The sequence below is a fragment of the Neltuma alba genome, unplaced genomic scaffold (assembly GCF_004799145.2).
Source record: "Neltuma alba isolate B1F8T4 unplaced genomic scaffold, ASM479914v2 tig00001951_pilon, whole genome shotgun sequence".
NCBI lineage: Eukaryota > Viridiplantae > Streptophyta > Magnoliopsida > Fabales > Fabaceae > Neltuma > Neltuma alba.
The window spans coordinates 422-24,272 of NW_021632684.1; the positions used below are offsets into that span (position 1 = coordinate 422).

The window sequence follows — 23,851 nt, forward strand, 5'->3', positions numbered from 1 at the left end:
AATTTTCATCTTGCGATTGAAATTAGCAATGGAAGGAATATTTTATCTTGTGTTTTTCTACTTAATCATGTTATTTGTGGATAATATTTGATGATTTAACTATAGTTAAATTATAGCTTGTAGTGTTTCATTTAATAATTACTTATTTGTTTGACTATAATATTTTGTAATTTTGTTTTTTTGGTTGTGGATAACAAGTTTTATATATTTTTGTTCCAAGTATAATTTTCCAAAATATTCATCCAAATAGATTTTTTTTTTAATTCTCAAAACTTGGTCTAGAGTACAAGAAAACAAAAAAAACGGAAGTACACAGGCGTGCATATCTTAATTTTCATTCAGTGCATGAAGGAATCCTTTTCCATAGTTGAGACCAAAAGGAGCCTAAAGCTTATAAACAACTCCAATATGTCAAGGCACCAAATAACTAATTGTAACTGAGTTGAAAACAATCAATCAGAAATTACAAGCAAGAATTTGAATTTCTTCTGGCTGATCCTATCCCTGTTTTGAATTGCAACTGCAATAATGTTGTCCACAAAAGGCCAAAATAAAAAAAAACGATGGTTTTGACGTTTTGTTGCCACCAACGCTTTACCAAATGGGTAAGGGGAACGTTTGGCAATAAGTCCTCAGTTCAATAGTTGTATGAAATTCCAACGGCTAAACCGAAATTCCATTTCCCCCTTTGAACTGAAATTCATTTCAAATAGAACACTGATTCATATTTTCATGGAACAGGTTATGCAAAAATACAGCTAGATAAGTGAGCTAACCTCTGTAGCTCGACCTTGTCCAACTGTATCATATAACAAATTAGTTTAAAGAGAGACCTTCAAGTAGATTCTGAGCCAGCAGAAGGAAGCTGTGGCTCCATTTCTGAGTTGGAATTATTTTGCAGTCCATCGCAATACTGTTGCATCACCAAAACTGAAGCTGTGGTATGAAAATCTTGGGATGCCAATAACCCACCAACAGGACCAAGTTCTGGGCATTCACTTCTTTGCAAAGCAAATGCTACCTCGCTATTTGGCCTTGCACCCACAAGAAACAGATTGCAGCAATTGAACTCACGAATAGTAGCAACTGTTTCTTCTTCACTTTTAACGATTTTCTCTGCGTAGTTGATTGAGCCATCATCGGTTTTTTTCTGCTTTAATTCATTCAGGAATTCCTCATCTTCCGGGACTAGTTTGGTGCCAGAGTGGTCCACATCAACTCTAACAATCTCTCCTTCAAGGTTTGGTTCTGAAACAAATCGTACTACCACTAATCTTATGCCAGGGTGCTCAGCCATACGGCATCCATAAGCAAGGGCTTCACGGTCATCACCACCACCAAAGAAAAGTACCGTGATACAGTAAGAGACATTACTTGCAGGGACATGGTATGCACCACCAAGCCCACGATCAACCAGAATTCCAACTGAGCATGGAGCATTATCCAATACTCTTTTGTTAACCCATCTGAAATCATTGCGTGTGGTCTCCAGTGAACCATCAAATCTTTGATGTTTATGGAATGGAAGAATAATGACTGCAGCTCTCTTTCTCTCAGCAGTTGCACAAATGTCTTCGTGCATGTCAGCCATCGATGAGATTGCAATCATTGGCCGGACAGACACTTGGCTTAGCTGCTGATATGCTTCAAACGCCACAACAACTTGATCAGAATCAGCATGATGTGCCTTGTTCCAGAAGGGCAACCCATTTTTTCTCGCTTTATGTACCATTAATATGGACGATGACCTTTCAGAAAATTCTTTAAGGTGCATTGCATAGACAAAAAGTGCATCACGTTTCTGGATTCCTCTTGAAGACTCAATCAGATTTATCATTGATGGAATACTTCTCGCACCAAAGAAACAGGAAAGAACCCTGAGCTGGCTGTTAGGATTTTTTCTCTCAATTGTTCTGTACTTGTAATCAGCCATTTTTGCCTTCCTTGCTGGCTTATACAAAGAAATCACAATAGGGGTTGTGATGAAGGTGGTAAAGAGTGCCATAAGAACCATAATCGCAAAGGTCTGATCATTCAAGACCTGCGAATGAATATCATAAATATCCATCAGAATAATTGATAGGAAGACTAAACTCAATACTGATAGCCCAAAAAAGAAAAAAAGAAAGAAATCAAATACCTTCCTATCTTTGCCAATGTTGAGGACAATTAATTCAACCAAGCCCTTACTATTCATTAAGAATCCCATCACCAGAGCTTCATTCCATGGTATCTTACAGAGACGAGACACTGCAACAGTCCCAACAATCTTCCCAAAACAAGCAGTAGTAATTATGACTAAAACCAGAAGACCCCAAGATTGCAGCCCCTGAATGGTGGCTATGTTAGTCTTCAATCCGCTTGACACAAAGTATAATGGCAGAAGAAGACCTGATACTAGATCCTCTACTTTCTCCACAAGAGCACTGGCGAATGGTCTATCTTTTGGAATCAAAACTCCAACGACAAAAGCACCAAACATGGCATGGATTCCAATGGCATCTGTAGCAAAACCTGCAGCCAGAACAATGGCTAATGTAGCACATATGTATATCTCTTCCACTGGCTCACCCTCAGGGCATTGTTTGGCCATCCATCTGAAGATTGGAGGCATAATGATCATTGAACAAATGACAAAACCAAACCCACATAAGAAGACCCACACTGGCACAAGTGAAGATTGACTCTTGCCTGATAGTGCAATAGCCAGAGCAAGCAGAATCCATGCAGCCACATCATTAACTGCAGCAGCTGACATAGCCATTCTGCCAACATTGGTGGTTAGGAGTTTCAACTCAGCCAGAATACGGGCTAATACAGGAAAAGCAGTGATGGAGAGGGCCACACCCATAAATACAAGAAATGCCATGCTATCCACACCTTTAGCTACTGTTTCTTGGAGAACATAAGATGTACCAATTCCTAACGCAAAAGGAAGGCATATTCCAGCAATCGCAATGCCAAGGGCTTGCTTTCCAGTTTCACGCAGAGATTTAGGATCTAATTCTAGTCCTGCTAGGAAAAGGAAAAACATAAGCCCAATGTTTGCTAGAGTATCCAATACTGTGAGACTTCTGGTCGGGAAAACTGCATGCAGATAGCTTTTACTCCGTCCCAATGCTGACGGTCCAAGCAATATTCCTCCCTGTCAATGAGTAGTCTCAGAAGTATTAGAATCAGGCAAATGTCCGTCCTATTTTCAAATTCAATTGTGCAGTTACAAATTTACAAATTACTTTAGAGCTACGGGGGCCTTTTACATCTCACATAAATAAGCCAGACTCTTAAAATGGTGAAACCAGTGGTGCTTAGAAAAGAATTTATAAAATGAAACATTAGACGCTCTTATAACCCCATCATCTATTTTAATACAAGAAAAAAGATAGCTTATGATCATTAGATCAACAAAGCATTTAAAGAAAAAGAAATTACCACAATCTCTGCAATCACACGAGGCTGCCTTAAAGGCCTTATAAGATATGCCAGTCCCCTTGTGACTAGAACGACAAGACATATCTGAAGTATAGCCAGAGGAAGGGCATAATCAAGAGGGTTATCTCCTTGAAATCCGCCATTTGAAGTGGCTTTCATTGGTAGCGGGCAAGAACTTCCATTTGTGGCGTTGGAAATCATTTCCCTAGTACAAAGCCCACAGCTAACAGCAAACTCACCAAAATTTCTGCAGAGTTAGGCAACCAGTAAGTCACTATACAGTAACAAAGTTCGCTTGCAGCAAGAGCAAGAGATGCAAACATGAAAAACTCATGAACAATACATTCCAGATCATGATAACAACTCCCCATTCCCGAGCAATAACCTGTCTCACATGTGCAAGCAAACAGAGCACAAGTCACCAATACAACTAGCCTAAATATCCAGCAACAGCAGTGAAACGATTATACACAGATTTTGAGTCTTCGACAAATATAATTAACTCTTATATACCATATAAACAAGTAATGAACTGTTTTGATCCAAAAGTTTGCATACCATATAAACAAGTAATGAACATTTTTTATCCAAAAGTCTGAACGAGAAGAGAGTAGCGCTCGGAAATTTCACAGTCAGGGAACTTGCCGTAAATGTATCAAAAGGAATTGTTATTCATATACCAAGGCACCAGAAAAAAAGGACCAAGCGCCATGAACTTAAAACTACAGAAAGAAAAAGAAATCATTCAAACATAACAAGCAGAGAAAGCAAATCTGCATATCCATTACCTGCCCTAGAGCGTCAAAAAGAAAAAGAATCGGGTTCAATCGATTTGAACACCTTCCAACGGTGTGAAAGCAAAATAGACAAGAAGATTGCTCAAGAAGGAATGGATTAGCAAACTCCTTTCGGCACTGCGCTGACGAGTGTCGAGCGTGTGGGAGTGCATACTACGCACATATATGGGTACCGGTTCGGAGCTGGGTCCACCGAATGACGTCGACAGCCAAACGACTATATCCAGCTTTATCCTCCCTAAAAAGTCTGACGGTATTTATGTTTGCATTGAATTTAGGGAAAATTACACTCAGGTCTCACAGAACACAATTAATATCAAAAAGGTCCCTCGAAATCACGAAATGATTCTGAAGTCCTCAGAGACCTGTGTGTAATTAATTCTAATTGTGAAATTACCTACTTATCCCTGTTAATTTTATTGCAGCAATTCGTGTACAATCTCAACAGTGGCTGTTAACAACCCGAGAAGACGTGATTGACAACCTCGGCAGTGCTCATGACAACTCACTCTGTGGAATGTCAGGGGCGTTGTTGAGGTTGTTAACCACCTCTTCTAACAGCCATTGTTGAGATTGTAAATAGGTTCTAATTTTATTGCAGCAATTCGTTTACAATCTCAACAGTGGCTGTTAACAACCAGAGAAGACGTACTTGACAACCTCGGCAGTGCTCATGACAACTCACTTTGTGGAATGTCAGGGGCGTTGTCGAGGTTGTTAACCACCTCTCCTCGAGTTGTTAACAGCTACTGTTGAAGTTGTAAATAGGTTCAAATTAACAGGGGTAACTACGTAATTTCACAATTAGAATTAATTACACATAGGTCCCTGGGGACTTCATAATCATTTCGCGATTTCAGGAACCTTTTTATATTAATTGTGCTCTGTGGGACCTGAGTGTAATTTTCCCTTGAATTTATAATTTATAATTACGGAAAAATAAATTTTTGAATAAAACTTATTTGTAAAATAATTTTCGTAAATTATTATTTATAAAATTAATCTATAACGATTGATTATTTGAAGTTTATGACTTCTTTTTCACCATTATTTGAAGTTGATGACTGAACTAAGATTTTAACTCAAAAATAAATTTCACTATTAAGAATAAGAAGCGTGTTTGGATTATTTTCAACATATAAAAATTTTATCGTATATAATTAGTTATAAATTAGATTCAAATGAAGAAATTGGATATGGTTTTGGGCGAGGGGATTGGATGAAAATGTACATGTAGAAGATGTCTTTTTAAATTTTTAACTAAGTTTTTGGAAACTGGGCAGATTGAAAATCATATCATCAACGAATCTATAAATAATGAGACTATCGGTAATTTAAATTTTAATGTACGAAAAAAATTAATTAAATTACAATTCAAATGGAAATAATTTTATCTAATATGATAGAGGTTCTAGAAACTTTAACCATTCAAATCTCTTATAAAATTTTTTAAAAAAATTACATCCCTTTTACAATGTTTAAGTTGGATTATTTCATAAATTTTATATGCATTTACATTTTGAAATAAAAAATAAAATAATGACAATTTTTATCAAATATTCAAATAATTTAACAAATATTAACTTATTTTTTTGCCGTCAAATATTAGTTTAATTGAGAACATAATATAATCTATGCAAATGATAAATTCATGTCGTTTAAAATCAATTTATATTTGATATATATAGTCTATCTTTATATTAACGCACGTCATTTTGTACATATCTTTATTAGAATATATGAAAGTACAATAACTTTATCATGAACATCCTTTTAAAAACTATCATTCCGGTTTAGGAAAGAACGTCATTTTAGGAAGTACACGTAAAAAAAAAATTGAAAGAAGATAAGTTCTTCTTTCTTTTTTGATTAACTTTCTTGGACATTATAAGAACAAATCCATTCAATTTTTCATTTTAAAAAGGATTACTAATTCTTAACTTTTAGAGAAATCCTTTATCAGTGAGTGACCAGTTTTTGGGTTAACTGATGTTATTATTACATAATCAATTTGAAATATTAGAACTTGACAAAAATTTTAGGTGTGATTTGTTTTTAGGTATACATACATTTTCAGAAAGAAATTGTCCAAAATTAATTTCCTTCCATTTAGGATTAGCAATAAGTTTAATTGGACATACTTTTTTACACAACTCTCATTATTTGAGACTATTCACTTCTTTGGGCTTCTATTGAATTTAGAGATATTTTTTATTGTCTCTGGGGCAATATTACAAAAATATAAACATTTCAAAATTTTATTTTATTACAATAGAATTATTTGAGAAATGTTGAAATTTGTATTACTACTTTGTCATGTCATTCTTAAATTTTTATGATTTTCTTTTGTTGTTGAGATTTTTCCTTTTTTGCATAGACTCTTCCATCTTTATTCTTCATAAAACCGAAAAGGGAAAGAAATTTCTAAGTAATAATTTTTTATGATGGCCATTGCTTTTTATAGTCATTTATATTCCAATTTTGGCTCTGGAAATAAAACCATCTCAATTGAATTTACTGTTTAACATTTTTTCTCAAAATTGCATTACTTTTTTCTTAACATGGCTTCATCTCATAATGTATGAGATAAATGATAATTTTATATAGAATTTTTTACTGAGATATATTCATTTGAAAAAAAATGCAGATAAAAATTTTAAAATTTAATTCCAATAATAAAAAAGTAGAAAAAACTCAAAAAGTGCATAATCATAAAATATCCCGGTCAAAAAAGAATAATCATAAATCATAAAATAAAGCGATGCATGAACCTCAATCCATACTATTCATTGGATCTTCCATCCACATTAATGGTCGTATGCATGGAAACTTTTCATTTTGATGGTATCCATTTTTTAGCTAGTCATCTAAATTATTATCTTGCTTTTTCAATCCTACAATAAATTAATCTCTTCTTTATGCAAAAATTATTTTATTAATTCTATATGCATAGTATTCAAACCATCACACACACGCACTCTCTCTCATATATGAAGACTAAGTCGTAGTTTCGCTCACTTTAAAAGGTTCACTATAAAAAAAAGAAAAAGAATTATGTTCACCCAAAAAAAATTTATTATTCTTGAAGAGAAGCTATTCAATGTTTTTGAACCTTCCTTGTGAATTATATACACGTCAAGAGAAAAATCCACTGAATATATGAAACCCGGCTACCTTTGTGTCGATTATTTCCTTGTGTGTGTGTGTGTAATGTCAATACTTTGCAAAGCAAGAGATTCAGATTCATTCATTCAATCCGTTATTTTGTTTTTAATGTATATTATTTGTGCGAATCCGATAAGTTATTAGGATAAACTTCTATTCTTCGAAAGAGGAAGTAAAACCAAACAAACATTAAACAAAACAAAAAAAGATTGAAATGCAAATCTACTCGGGAAGTCTTTTGGGTTGATATCCCTGTGATGGTTTGAGAGTTTTCCTATGCGCACCGAACATGTAAACTTTTACTGGGCAGAAAAGTACACATGAAAGTTCCAATACAGTGCAAGTTCTAAAATGGTGTAAAACTGTTATGACTACTAAGGGGGTGTTTGGCAAAACCAAAACCTAGGTTTCAGAATCATTTTTCCGCAAAACGAGGTAACCTCATCCACATATTTACTTCGTAATCCGTAAAAACACTTCTGAAATCATTGTTTGGTTTCTATCCAAACACCCCCTAAATCAACCAACATTGAACATTTAGCAAATAGCTAGTCTCCACATGTGTTGCATATAACGGTTTTACTCCCAGTAGCCCCATTCGTCATCGTGACGTCTTTTGTACAATAATGGCTACACCTTCTCTATGTGTCGAAGTTGGGCCTCCCCAAACTGCTTCATCTGTCATCCTTCTATTTCATCACACACAAGCTTGATAAAATATGAATTGAATTGCTCAATGCATGTGAACGTCCTATATCACTACTACAAAAAAAAAAAACTGATAGTTATTTTTGCCTATACTTAACAGTTATGAACCGTCAAATATGCAGGCGTCATATATTTGCATAGCAAATATTTGTGGGAATACTTAACGATTTTAAGAATAAAATTGCCAAGTATTATGACCCCATTTATAGTCTTTTGGTTTTCATTACTTGACTGTTATTGAGTATAACCTACTTGACCGTTATTGATAATAACCGTCAAGTATTGGCATCAATAGTCATCAAGTATTGTTGATTTTTTTGTAAAATAGGCTGGTTGCTTTTCTAGCAGTCCCCTGCATTATGAAAGAAATAGAAAGCATCTCTACAATAAACAGAACTAGGCTAGCAACAAATATTATTCATATGAATCCAATTAACCACCAAACAAAAATTTACATCATATCTATGTATATATAGTAACAAACTAAATGTCATACAATGTGGTCTAAAGCCAAATTAAAATTAGACAAGTATGAAAGGCAAAAGTAAAACCAAATTGGCCAAGTCCTAAGCCAAAATCAAAATTGGTCAATTGCCAAAATCACAACAAAATTGTTCGAGTACCAAAACTAAAAGCATAATACCAAAACCAAAATAGTATTCTACTTCACTATCTATTTTGTGCCCACTAATGATATCAAATCATTGCCAACTCTTCAACAATTTTTTCCATTTGAATGGATGAATATGTCATGCAACATATGTTGGCAAAGTACTGTATACAAAAGCAACTTGAAGCTAGATATAAATGTATAGCTATCCTAAGTATAATTTTAAAATATATAAATTGAATTTTAACAAATGCATGTTACCTTTGGAAGGATTGTGTCCGAATTATGCATGGGCATCTCCTTCATGAATTTCATCATGCAATACCCACAATCCGAGCTTTCGTCTAGCTGACGTGGGCACTATAAAGAGTGGGGAAGGAAAATCTTTTATTTAATGAGATCAAGAAACTATGCTTAGTTGAATAGTAAATAATGGTGAGGATACCTTTACTTTCTTTCATGGGAACAATAAGTCGAATCGACTGCCTTTGATCAAGGGGTAAAGTAAACCTTAATTTGTGTGATACAGCCATAAAACTCTGAGAAGACAATAAAATTGAATATTAATTATTGTAAAAAATTATATAAAAACAAGAAATTAAATTAAATTTGAATAAAATATATTCATGTTACTTATTAAACAATGAAACCATGAATGGTTGATTGCTCGAATCTCTATGCAGAGAATCGAGATACCAATTCTTTGGCATGAAGGGATTGACCACAACCATCATCCAATGTCCTCTAAGCATAATAAAGACAATGAGAACAATTAGAAAATACTTGAAAATAAAAAAATTTAATAAAGTTCAGTATACTACCCTTAGCAGTAAGGCACCAAAAACAAAGTGTCCCTATTCTTTACTGCCCTTGAAATGAAGATATCTACCAAATCTCTCGATAAGTCTCTCTTCATATTAGGGCCATAGCCGACAAAAGTATGGGGACTGATAATCTTGACCTTGTCATCAAGGCCGCTAAGGATTATGAAATTCTTATAAAGGTACCTAAATGCCCAAACAAATAGATCAATGTAATAAATGCTCTAAGTAGTTAAGTATTTAATCAAGATTTAAAGAAATACCTTATATAAAAGTTACAGGCATTCGTGCTAGCCAATTCATGCTTCAGAATTTCTTTCAATACTTCATTTATAATGTATTCACATGAGGGTCTACCATAAATCTCTAACTCAAAGTATAAGGAAATCATTAAGGAATCGTCATGTTCTAATATTGCTTTGATTGCATATTCCTCAAAACATATTCAGAATCTTGATTATAGTGCTCGAATAAGCTTAGAGGGTTGCTTTTGCATCAATGATAATGAGTAGTCTCCCAATAGGCTCTTCTTCCTCTTAGACTGACAAATGCATAGTTAGCAGTTAAAATGGAGTTTATATATTATTTTAAATTAACTATAAGTTTCAACATACACATATCTTTATAGGCTATCATAACATGAGAAGACGGCCAGGCCAAGTAATAAAGCTACCTACAGCTTATGTCACTATCTCTATATCAGAGATAGGCACAGGAAGGACATAATTGGGATCAATGGCAATGTTCAATTATACCCTTACATAATCAGCAGGGAGGGGCACATTATCAATCATGCTCTCCCTCAATAAGTTGAACGTGCGGTCTATTACAATCGTGTGATGTTTAGGGCTACCCATCATACATTGAACGTTTACTTCACCCTAAACAAACATATGATGTTACTTAGTGTGATTCAAAAATAATTAAATATGATTATATAGACACAATTAGTATTATACCTCAGGTAGAGAAGGGAATATGCAATTGTCTTTCCATTGGGGCTGAGATTCAAAACCAATTGTGGTACTTAGCCCTTGATCAATTGATCAATTAGGAGTGCTTGTGCTTTAACTTCTTCCTTTAACCAATGTGTTTCTTTCATCAACTTGATCAACTAAATAGAAGAAGGTGCGCTTGATGCTGAGTGTTTTTGCCTAAACTCAAAGTAAACTTGCTTGGTAACTCCATAGCCAACACCCGTAAGAAAACCGAGGTGGTTAGCAGTCCCCAATGCCCTTCTCTATATATCCTGATCATCTATAGCATTTGTTCCTTACAAAACTTCTTGGGATATACTTTCCTATGCAAAATTATTGTTAGCATTACTACCAAAAAATATTAAATAAGTAAGGACATACAATAAAACGTACCATCCTATCGACAACCTCTTGATATGAGGATTATCAATTTGGCCATCTTTATTTTGCCTGGCCAATGTGATGTAAATCGATCCAGCTAGAGTCTGTTTATTTTGTTTAAGTCATTAAATTTTTTTTATTTATTTTGTATTTTGTATTTTGTAATTTTTATTTTTTAATAAGGCCATTAGTTAGGAGTCATTAATTAGTGTTTAGATGTCATTTAATCGTGAATGGCATATTAGAATTTATTTATTATTATTATCATGTGAATAATTTTTTAGTTTAAAAGACCATAATATTACCCCACATAAATTAGATTATATTTGATGATCTAATTCTATATCCCTATAATCAAATTGTCTTTCATGATATGATTTACTCAATTTTAAAATATCTTTGTTAAACATTAAGCCTTGCTTATCCAGTCATCAATTAGATTATTTTAAATAATCTAATAACCTTTCATATCCTTAATACTCTTCATTAATTAATTCATTATCTATTAAACCCTTTCACACTAATTAGATTATCTAAATAATCTAATTAAAAATATTCCCATTATTTTCATTTATCATTTAACCGTATCTATCATTATCTATTTTGATCCTTTGCATTTTTAAATTAAAGTAGTATTTTTTTTCAAGTTCTAGTTAGAGTTAGTTTATTGGGTTATAAATACACTTCCTATGTATGATTCTGGAGCAGATGAGAGTTTAATGAAGTATTATTCAGCATACTTGCTTTTTTGTATTCTTGTGAGGATACTACCTGACATAAGAAGTTGATCAGCTCTTGTGTTATTTATACTTAGAGTTCTTGAGCTATTGTTTCCTTTGAGTGCTAAGTTTCGCATAATTAGTGTTTTTTGGAACATGTGTTCATTGGGTTCCTAGTGTTTCGATCATTTCTTTCATCCTTATTCCCTTTATTTTATCTCTTAATTGCTTCCATAACTTATTATTCAATTTGTAATTTTTGGGTTTTCTAAGACAAGTTCTTATTGGGTCCATATCACAATGCCCATAGTATTTGATGGGATACAATAAAATCTGATCCCTCCTTCTCGTGACTTCTTGCTCAAGTCCTGCATACCCTACGCGCCCTTTTTGATAGGGATATTCGTTGTTCTTTACCCTCTTTTTATTTTGGACGCTTAATTCCTATGAAAACAAACTAGATTCAAGTGAAAGAGTAGTTATATTAAATATTAAGGATTATTCACTTTAGAATTGTGAATAGATATTACCTGAAATTTTTCATCGCAACGTGATGTGACAAAAGTAGTCTAATCCTCCTGTTTGACCACATCCCATATCGAGCTCAAAACCTCAGACTCATTAAATGAGGATAGATCATTCAAGTATTTGCTTGTCACAAAACATCAGAAAGAGCATAGTGCCCTCCCAGCCTTCCCAGAACATACTTCTTCCTACTCTCATCTATATGAAATCCAAATTGCAAAACACAAAAAACAATGGGATAGTGTGAGATAATTTGTTAGAAAAGAAAATTTCAATTACCATAATATCTTACCAATACATCATGCCAAATAGCATCCCATATTGAACAATCAATCTTCCTCCAGTGCTGTACAGTGATGGGCACAGTGCTTTTTGCCATAGCCCCAATATAGCTGATAAATTTATTAGACCGTATAGCTTGTCCTTTCTTATTCTACTACACAACAAATTTCTTTCCCTTCACCCTTCCTTTCAACACCTCTTTCATGGTATAAAGCCCATTCCGTATGCTTGCTAAATCTTCTTGCAACTGTCTCTCCTCGTCGGTGACATCCCTGGGCTGAAATGGATTATCAGTACTAGATCTACTATCATTTGCATTATGTAATAAAATTAAATTAGATAAAATTGAATGGATTATTATTAATGAAATTGTCAAATAAAATAAAGTCATCAGTATAAAACTGAGTCAAACAAAATTAAATCAAATAAATATTAACTCAAATAATAATAAAGAAAATTTACATGATTGACTAGCTCTTTTCCTTTTCTAGTCTTAGCTTTTTATATGTTCTTCTTAGTTTTAATTGTTTTAATCTTCTTGGGAAGCACTTTTCCCCTCTTTGAAATTCATATTCTTTCATTGTGATTGTGCCGATGTACATTGATTCATTTTCATTTAAAAGAGATTCAAGTGATGTCCCCCTAAAATGGATCATCTTCAACTATAGTGTCTTTATATCCCATCTTCTTATTCATTTTATTGATAACCAAAATGATAGACTATCTTTTAGTAGTAGGATCTGGGATATAGAAAACTTGTCTAGCCTAAGAAGCCAAAATAAAAGGCTCTTCTTTGTGTCATTCCTTATTCAAATTTAATTGTATGAACCTTAAGTCTTCAACCCTCAATGCATTATTATTGTCTATGCATTTACAACTGAATACTTGAACTCTGAATCAAATGTAATCCAACTCCTAAATATGCTCAATCACCCCAAAGTATGACATATTTGCACAGGTAGGATTTTTATCTTTGACATTGATATATGCATGATATTAGCTATAAGAGTTACACTACTATTTTGCAGTTTAATCTAATCGTCCTACTCTTTAGTATAGAAAGTAAACCCATTGATAAGGTAGCTTGTAAAAGAAAGCACATGTTTGCTCGGTCCATCTGCCAACAACTTTAATCTCTCAGAAATTCAACTAGGATCAACATTATAATTACCACACATGTGCTCTTTCAACCATATTGTAAACTGTTTATTATGTGCTTTGGCATATCAAATTTCCTATTTATTGGGATTGTCCCTCTTAAGCTCATTAATATGCTTATCTACATAGTCCTTAATCTCTTTAAAGTTGTATAATACATATAGGTGTGCTTGCTCTTATTGTTAGTTTGAGTGGTAACAACTTTCCTCCCTATAATCGCATCTTCCCCTGTCCTTCTCTCATGCCGACCCACTGGAACCCTAATATCACTTTTATTTTTTAAGTATTAGGTAGAAAATTTAATAGACTTATCATAAATATATTACTCTACGATACAACCCTTCGGCACATACCCTTTCAATATCTTCATGTAACACTCAAGTAGGAACATCTATCTTAAATAAGCTGGGCCATATAGTTAAACCTCTCTAACATCTATCTCAAAGAAACTATGATATGGATTTGCAATCTTGGCAATTATTGAGATTAATCACTTTACTATAAAAATACTTAAAAAGGAAACAAAGCTTTATGATTATAGCTCACACCTTATCAAGTAAAATAGCATGTATTATTACTGGAATAAAGTTCTCCATCAAGACACAATCATGAGATTTTAAACCTTTCAGCTTTAAATCCTTCATTGAAACGAGGTTGCTAATATTAAAAGAGTAACAATTTTACTATAGCAAGAAACTCACAAAAGCTAATTTTCTATTTTTTTGATAGTGTGTGAGCTGCCGAATAAAGAAATGTACGAGTTCCCTTATCCTTTGATGCCAATTCCGACCTTATCCTCATATCAACCATGTCTAGCCTCACATTCATGTCATCCTTAGTCTTGCTTAGATATGGAGTAACATGCCAAAAAGAATTTTCCATACATTTTTCTCAACATGCATAATATCAAGAAAATGTCTCACTTTCAAGGTCATCCAATACAGAAAGCAAAGAGAATGGAGTTCTTCTTCCACCTATTTGTCCCAACTTGCTTTGTAAAGGGTTTTCCAAATTCATAATTATATTTTTCACCTTTTCAAAAATGTCCTCCTTGGTCAATGGTACAAGTGCCTTGCTTTTTTCTGAATTCCCATTAAAATACTTTCTAAAATGCCGGTAAGGATGATCACGATGCAACCATCTATGTTGTTCCGTATAGAAATTTTTCATATCATATTTCAACCTTATTAAATCTTTGCCTTCTTCATAAATGGGATAACTAAGTTGCCCTTTAATGCTATATCTTGTTATATTACCATACGTAGGCAAGGCATTAATTTTGCCAAACAATATGGCTCTCAACTTGAATGTTTCTTTTTGATACATGCAATATACATTGACCTCACTCTCCTACAATAGCTTCTAGTCTTCAATTAATAGAGTTAGAGATATATCTATGTCATTCCTTTGTTGGTTTGGCCTAAAGATTATCATAGACATCATGCAATACTTGTGCTTTATGCATAGCCATAGAGGAGGTAACATCCTAGGTTTTAATCTTAAGGTCTAGAGTCAATTAAGTTGAAATTAGTGAGAAATTTGATGCATTGAGTAGTTGAATTTGAAGGTTTGAGGTTAGAAGCACAAAGATTTATGGCTAGAGGTCGTGACCCTAGATATTTTTAGTAGTATTAAGAATCAAAAATTTTGGAGGACTAAATGATCTTATCTTTGAGTGATTCTTTTTGAATTTGAAAATGGACATCTCAAGCTTTTTAAAGAGTCCTAATTTGTAATTTTTGGAGATGTGTAGACTTATTTATGCATTTTTAAATTTGAGTCTTTTCTTGCTATGTGACATTCACTGTGAGTTAATCATAGCCAATGCCACAGCAAACAATTGGTAAAAAGGACACTTCTTAAGTGCCATTGGCTATGGGTTTGTCGTGCCAACCCAGTGAATACATAGGAAACTGTTTTTTAGAATCAGTTTCAGATGTAATTTTCAGATAATTTAAGGTGGTAGAACATTGGGGCTTTGCTAAGGCTTGTGGATTTCAGTCCTAAGGAATATATCTGATCTTTCAAACATCAAAATAAGTATTTGTAACCTCATTTCTATCCTTTTCTTTTAGATTTTTCAAGATTTAGATAGTTGAATCTTAGGGTTTTCAATGATTTTGAATAGGCTAAGGTTTTGACCAATTATTTTGAGTTTAAATGACTTTTATAGACTGGTCTAAGTGTATGAATTTTTTTGGATTTGGATTTGGAGTTTGGAGGAATTTGAACATAGGTTTTGTGATTTTTGGGAGGTTTATGATGATTAATGATATTGTAATTATTCAAAATGAGTTTTAATGATTGGGTTATGTTAATATGAGTTAGAATTGATATTTGATCAGTTTGGAATGTTGATTTGAGTTGATTATCATATTTGGGTATTTTTTAATGATAAATTAGATTGAGAAAATTGGGGCTTGTAACTAATTGGTGTAATTGGGATACAATGAGGATTGCTATGAGTTGATTGATCTATTAGGATAATGTATTAAATTTTGGATTGGTCAATTTGAAGTTGAGAGGAGTTTTAGGTTGGGCTAGGATTTTGAGACTTTAATTATTATTGTTGACCACTTAATTAGTTATTAACTAATATGTGGTGATTGTTTTGGAGTTATAAAAGTTGTTTTAGTATATACTTGGAATTATGTTGATACATTGGAAAGGACTATGTCTTGTGGGACTGAGTTTTGAAAATACAATTCTTGGGTTTTTGATAATATGTTGCCACTTTAGACTTTGACTTGGAAATGGACTATAGAATTGGAAATTGACCACTTGTTGGATTTCTTGAGCATGATGCATGTGATGGGCATTGATGAGTGAACTGTGTTTATTATCATGATGAGTACCTTTATCAATGCATGATGATTGGCTTCTGACGCTTCCCCCATATTGAGGGAATGTCCTTCTTTGCTCGTATCCCCCAAAGTGAGGGATCAGCTTAGGTTTATCTCCTAAAGTGAGAGATTAATCATTTTGGATCTTGTTTCCCCTATAATGAGGGAATGCGGTCATTGAGATTGCATTTGCATGATAACACTGATACATTATTATGAGACTTGAGAATTGTATTTTAAACCTTGAGAACAATGATATTGAGATATATGCATATTACTTATTAGTCATAACCGCTTGATACTTTATGAGCATATATTGGTGTGTATGATGAGCCAGATTGTTGGTTATTAAGGCTTATATCTCATTCTATGGTTATCAATGTTTTTAAGTGAATATTCTAAGGTCGCACTACCAGAGAAGAATTTGGAAGCCTAAGCTTTTATAGCTTATTATACTACCACCATCCTTTTTCGTATGTGCTGAAGGATTATTTATTGCCACTTAGGGCCTCTTTCTTTTTACATACTCTATTGATTAGAGATTTGATTATTAAACTTGTTTTGTAGATTTCTGAATTGTGGATTAAGTGCTGGTAGTAGGTCGGAGAACTTAGGTTTATGCTTTTAATTGTTATAGACTTTATTGATTATTTATGATTTATGATGCTGGCTATTTAGTAATCTATTTGTGTTTCGGGCTTGGTATTACTATTACTCCCAGGTTTGATACTTAGAGGCCCAATTTGAGACATTTGGAATTGCGTTTGTTGTTTTAATCATGGGCTTATTTCCTATAACCATGTTGGTAGGAATTAAATCATTTCTAACATGGTTTTGTTTGTTCTCATTACTCAAAATCTTTTATTCAAGAATATTTTTGAAGGATGAGTTGAAATCTTTTTACCATAATAGCTTTATGTAACTGTTTTTCTTTTCTACCATAGTAGCATTTTAAGTAGTTCTTAAAATAAGTAAATAAATGTTTATTAGGAGGTGATTTTACAACTTGGTATCAGATTTAAGGTTGTTATTTTCCTGATTTCAACGTTACATACTTTGCATATTAGTGGCAATATACATATTTCACATATACCTTCCCTATTAGCTTTCTTTCTTCTTTCTAACTCTAGTGGTGGGTTGCATCCTTAAACAGGGAGAGAATTGTATGGACTCATTCACGTCAAACCGACCCCGATAGTAGCAAACCCCCTCAGGAGAATGAAGCCTTCCTAAGATAGATAAGAGAAAAAATGATCATTGTGGTGGAAGAGCAATTAAAGAAATTTGAAGAGGATTTAGTGAGAAAATAACATGAATCAACCAGTAAGATGATTTGGAAAATGGTTTTGCTGATAGGAATCATAAAGAAGGTAACCAGGGAGAATCTGAACATAAGGAAGAGAAACCTGTTGAGGCTAGTCATGAAGGGGAGATTTTGGGAGGAGCAATCTATCCCCTACTACTAAACAACATCACTAAAGTTTAGAGGGAAATTTATCGTCACCATCCTCTATAATTCAAAGGAAGTTTAGAGCCTTCTAATGTAAAGAAGTCGATTGAGCAGAGAGACAATCTTATCCCTTGTATCTCTCAACTTAAGGTGCAAGTAGCTATTACCTACTTGGTGGAGCAAGTGAGGCATTGGTGGGATAGCATAAGGCTAGCTAACATCTCCCTGATGAATTGGGAAGCTTTTAACCAGATGTTTTATGATTACTTCTTTCTGGAGGAGTTGCATATGGAGAAATAGTTCCAATTCTATACCGTGAGACAAGGTGACATGTATAATATCGTGAACTTGGGCCTAGAAGTGTAAGAAATAGCTTGAGATGGGTAGGCTACCAAACCTCTTTTGGCAAGAGTTTCAAAAGTTCCCTAGCAGTGTAAGAGGATTTCTAGGGACCAAACTGTAAAGTAAAAGTTTTGTGAATCCACGAGACAAGCAAGTTAGAGACTTCGATAAAGTCTTGAGAGCTTAAGTATGGGAATTGGAGATAATTAAGGGCTAAAGGTTATACTGAGAACCTCAGTGAAATGATTCCCGAGGTTAAACTCAAGCAAGGACCTAATTATAAATTCAGAAAGTTTCGAGTTGAAAAGGGTAATGATAGAAAGTATGCCCAAAAATTCTAGAAAAATTCCAAAAAACTAGGAAATAAGGTTCTAAAACCTGTATGAAGCTAAAAATGATGAAAATATCCTTGGAGTAGAGTAATGAAATTTTCAAGGTTGTAGCTAATAATGAATATTAGCTAAAATTGAATTATTTAAAATACTAGAAGGCCTCAGATAATTAGAGAAAAATGGGAAATAAATACTTTAGGAATTATCACAGGCTTTAAAAATGATTTCATTCCTAGAAAGTGAAGAGATTGACTTTAACAAAATTTAAAGGCTACTTGTACAATTTTTGGGGAAATTCAAAATAAACAGTCTATGGGTTGACTTTTGACCTAAGAAAAATTAGAAAATTTTCCATGATGAAAAGGCAGTATTGGCACCCAGAAATAGATTATTAAAGTCATGGACAGATAGAAAGAATTTGGTCAAGTTTATTCTGAAATAAATATTATTAAATGTTTTAATGAAAGAACAAAGGGAAGAATATCCCTCCCTCTGTATGCATGTTATATAATGCCATAAGAGGTTATTGGTGATTATAAAAAAAAGGTGTCAAAACATCCCTCCCGATGTTGCTACGGCCATGTGTTTTTAAAATGTTGAGCATATGAGTGTGACATTTTATAAATATAAAAGTATGGTTAACCAAGCATGTCATACACTTGCATCTATCTTGCACGCATAATGATAATGTTTTCTATTGAGATTCTCTTCAATCTTACCTCCCTTAACATGTTGAACATGCAAGATATGGATCAAGAGAATAAAAGGAAGAATTGAAGAAATGCATTATGATTTTATGTTATGTAATAATTCTCCTTGAACAGGATAATTATATGAACATGCCATTTAAGTAATATAAATATGTGTGATGCTATTGGCATGTACAATTGAGTATAATGATGCATGAGAATGATTTATGAAAATTTGAAATGATAGAAAATGAATGTTTATGAATTATTAATGCAAGTAAAGGGGATAAATTATCTTTAAAGTAGCCACAAATTTGTGATAGAGTGGAGACGATTGAATCTACCTATGAAATTTGGTGTGCCTAAAGTACACATCCTAAGCTTTAAAACAAAGTGATAAATCACTTAAAATAAATGTGTACACTAAAAGATATGATTGCTCAAAGTTAAGGCAGAGAAATTGGAAAGTATAGTTTTTTACTAGTTTGAATAATAAACTTTCATGCATAAATTGTACAAATTGAGAAGGGTTAGGCTCATATTTGTATTTTTTTCCCTATAGAGAATTAAAAGAGCTTTCAATGGATACTTGAATCGCCTCAATATGATTTTTCTATAATTAGTTAAGAAATTTTAAAGTTGGACCAAAAATCTAAAATTTAATAGTGAATAGTAACCTGAGAATCAAATTTTAAATTTTCAATCTACGAGCTTATTTCGCGATCTACTTGAACCATAACTCTTCCAGACACATATTAAAGGAGGTAAATGGAAGGACATTTTGCATGAGGACTAGTTTGTCACTAGGTTCATTGATCTGGCAAAGTACATTCCTCGTCCAGAGAAGGATCACTCCCTTTGGTTGGCACAGTAGTTGATCAATCATGCCAAGCTAGAGTTAAAGTAGCAATTGGGTCTAATAGAGATTAAAACCTTTGAGGACATGTGTGTTAAGCTGTAGGTGACAACTGGGAGAGCTCGTGAGGTAGCTGAGTTAAAGAGGGTTGAGAATCCAGCTAGAGCAGCTGATTACCTTGGACGCATAAAAGGAGTAGGGAAAAGAAATCATTTTTGAAACATCCGTCTTCCAAAAACACAATACTTAGCTCAACTCTACCCATATTCATTATTTCCATGGTAATAAAAGAGTGAAACAAAAATTTTCTTTTAAATCAAGATAACTATGATAGAAAAAGGAAATGACCTACATACAGTGACTATTATGGTTATAAATGAAAATGGGTTATCAATAACTAAAATGGAATCATATAATCTCACAGAAAGAAGATACTGCCATTCCGTCTATTACCTATTACCTGCTTGGCCATGTTAGAAAGGGATACTGCCTAGCTAACATGGTTATCAAAATCCACACATTCCTGATAGACATAGTATATCACCACCAATACAGATAACATAAAAGAAAAGGGCCTCAGGCCACAACCTCCATTAAATCCACTTATTAGAAACCACACTCAAGTCTTGCGAACTCGCTATCAAAATGAAGTACAGTCCTACGGCCTCTGGCCTACTAACCAACAATTGTTCCAACTCAAAGGTCACAAATGAAAACAAAGAATGTAACGTTACCGAAACCAATAATAAAACAAAATGAGTGAAAAGTGTCCTTGGTGGCAAATAATATAAAACTTGAACATAACTACTAATGAAGGATGACTACTTGTAGAAGTAGTCTCACACCTCAAAAACTTTCCCTACTGTACCTCTTCTACTACTCTCACATGAAAATAGTAAGAAACAACAGAATGAGATAATTGTCTTAATAACTCAGTTCCCACCCACCTCACCTACTGGCACCACCTATGAGGTGCCAGGTAGGACTAATGGTTTTAAAATGATGAGAAAACACAACGTCAGACAGTAGCAATATACATGTTAAGACAAATAGTAACATAGGATTTCCTTAATCAAGTAATTACACAAATTATGCTATTTCCCATCAGTCAAATAATATTTATTCCTCCTTATCTCCTCCTTATCCTCACTAGCTGAATCCATGGCTAAGTCTGTAGTGCATACAGGGGACCATAGATTCCCCCAGTAGGGGATGCTGCCCGGGTATAAACCATTAGAGTGTCAAAGCTGAGGGGATGCTGTCCTGGCATTAGAAGGGGCCAGCCATAAAGCGCCATATGGTGGCCATGCCACGTGGTCACAAAAATTATAACTCCTTTCTCAAACCTCCTCCCAAAATATTAATTAATATAACTCATTAACTGTTTATATTGTTCGCAACCAATCACAAACTTTATCATGTGTTTGCTCACATTATACCAATTACACAGCATGGATTCCAACAATACATATAAGTAATATATAAACTATCTTTCCAATCATACCATTATGCAACAATTTCTGTCATAAAGTTTCCTTTAAGTAATAAATAGTCCCACAAGACAATTTCGTAAATCGGTCATTTGACATATTAGACACTAATTAAAGATGATAATGTCGAATTCTCAAAACTCATAGATCGCATCGACAAGCGAGGCATGTAGAAAGAGAGCTACTTGGTACCCTAGCAATTACTCTCATAAAAAAAGAATCAGGCTTCGCAACTGGAGGAGTTCCATCAGCAATTGAATCTACAAATAATGAAAAATATGTTATACTCTATCGTAGTCTAAAATGCTAATCCTAAATTTTGAGTCCTAAAGTCACTAGTTTGGCTATTCATCTTTACCTTGGGACCTATGGCTTTTTGAGAGAAAAATTCTTATGAACTCAATAAATTAATTTTTCTGAATTCTTAGACTAAAGTTTAATTACAATTTTATACACTCGAAATAAATAAAAAGGTTGAGAATGTGTTCTATCCAGAAACCCAATATTAAATATATATATATGTATGTATATGTATATGATTATTTATATATTTATATCTGAAAATAAAAACAAATAGAATAATGTGATGTGTGTGCGCGCGCATCTTTGTGTGTGGGAATGTGTGTACAAAGGATATATATATATTTATATAATATGTTGTGTGGCTAAAAGATTGATGGGCAAATGAAAGCAACGGCACAAGGATTATTATGGGTGTGTGTGTGTATAAAGGTACTTCACATGTTACATGGATGGAGAAAAGGACAAGACATGTTGGAGATAATTATATATAAGAAAAATTATAACTAGAGGAAAGAAGAATAAGTATACGTATGTGAGTGTTTTGTGTCAAGTGTAAAGTTAAGGAAAAGGGATGAAAAGGATCAAGGGGAAAATAGAGAGAGAATAAGATGTAGGCAATTGTAGAAAAATAATGAGCAAAGCAAGAGGAGGTACCTGGTGACGGCAGCTAAGAGAGAAGTAATGCGCGAGCAAAATAAATTGGGTGTTAGGTTTATGTGCTTATATACATTTTTTAAGGTCAATAAAATTTAAACTAGCTTATTTCATATTAGCATTTTTTTTAATAAAGGAGAGAAAATATTCTTTAATATAAACAGTATATCAGATTTTAGAAAAATAGAATATATTTCAAAATCAATCAGATTTTCTCAAATATTATGTATACTCATATATATATATATATTTTATATATACACATCCCTAAATTTATACTCTATTATTATTTTATTTTATTTTATTTACTTTTAAATTTACATCTATATTCTTTTAGTATTATCTTACATTGTAAAATATACATAGCTATATTTAATTATTTATGAAGATCACTTTTTACTCAATTTGCCTTTAAAGTATATATATGCACACAATTTATTTAATAATTTATTTTATAATAAATCTCAAATTGTTGATACTTAAATTCCCTTGTTCAACCTTTATTGTATTCCTTTGTGTATAAAATCAAATCTTATGACCTTACAGGTGCTAGCGACACTCTAAGTCCGACAAGAAAATAGGGATGTAACAAGTTTAGTGCTGGGAGCTTGGCAAAGAGCAAGAATCAAGGATAGAATTGGAGATCTAATGTGGAGAGAAGTTTTGTGTAGATGCATCAGAACTAGAATAGCCATGCCAGTGGAGGTCAAAGTTCTTGTCGAGACTTTTCCATGTCTACTTCGAGTGTTAGTGGCATATCTCCTAGATGTGGGAAGAGGCACACAAGGCAATATTGAGAGTGTTTTAGGAGCCACAAGTTAGAGCACATTGGGAGGAATTATCCAGAGGTCGGGCAAACACATCCTGGTAGCTGTTCCACTGTTCTCAGCTGAGTATATGCCATGACTCATGAGAAGGCCTCAGCATCTCCAAATCTAATCCAAGGTAGCATTCTACTTTGAGACATGATATTTCTGCTTTGTTTGACTTTGGTGCCACCTATTCTTTTGTATCTGTGGACTGCGCATAAAAGTTGAATTTGTATATTGTTGAGTTGTCTTATAACTTGAAAGTGTCCACTCCTGCGGGAGCTACTGTGTTGACTGCTAGAGCTTGTCTGAAGCTTACTCTCATATTTGAGGATTGAGACTCTATTATCAACCTAATGTAAAATGTTAGTTTTAAATTATTTGAAGCTAGAATTATATTGGTAAAATGATAATTTGGGAAAAATTTAATTGAAGGAGTTATACGGCAAAATAAAATCTAAGAAAATTATAGGAACCTCTCCTCATAAAAATGAAGCTATTGGTGTGA

At 33.4% G+C, this 23,851-nt stretch overlaps 1 protein-coding gene across 1 annotated transcript; it reads right to left on the reverse strand.

Annotated features, from left to right (window-relative positions):
- Window positions 1–323: 323 nt before the first annotated feature.
- On the reverse strand, window positions 324–4,301 carry LOC114714475 (cation/H(+) antiporter 18-like). The gene is made up of 4 exons (XM_028899219.1): window positions 4,221–4,301; window positions 3,433–3,679; window positions 2,141–3,145; window positions 324–2,041 (listed from the first exon to the last, which is right to left on the reverse strand). The coding sequence occupies exons 2-4, from the start codon at window positions 3,631–3,633 to the stop codon at window positions 836–838; spliced, it is 2,412 nt and encodes an 803-aa protein (XP_028755052.1). The 5' UTR covers window positions 3,634–3,679; window positions 4,221–4,301; the 3' UTR covers window positions 324–835.
- Window positions 4,302–23,851: the final 19,550 nt, after the last annotated feature.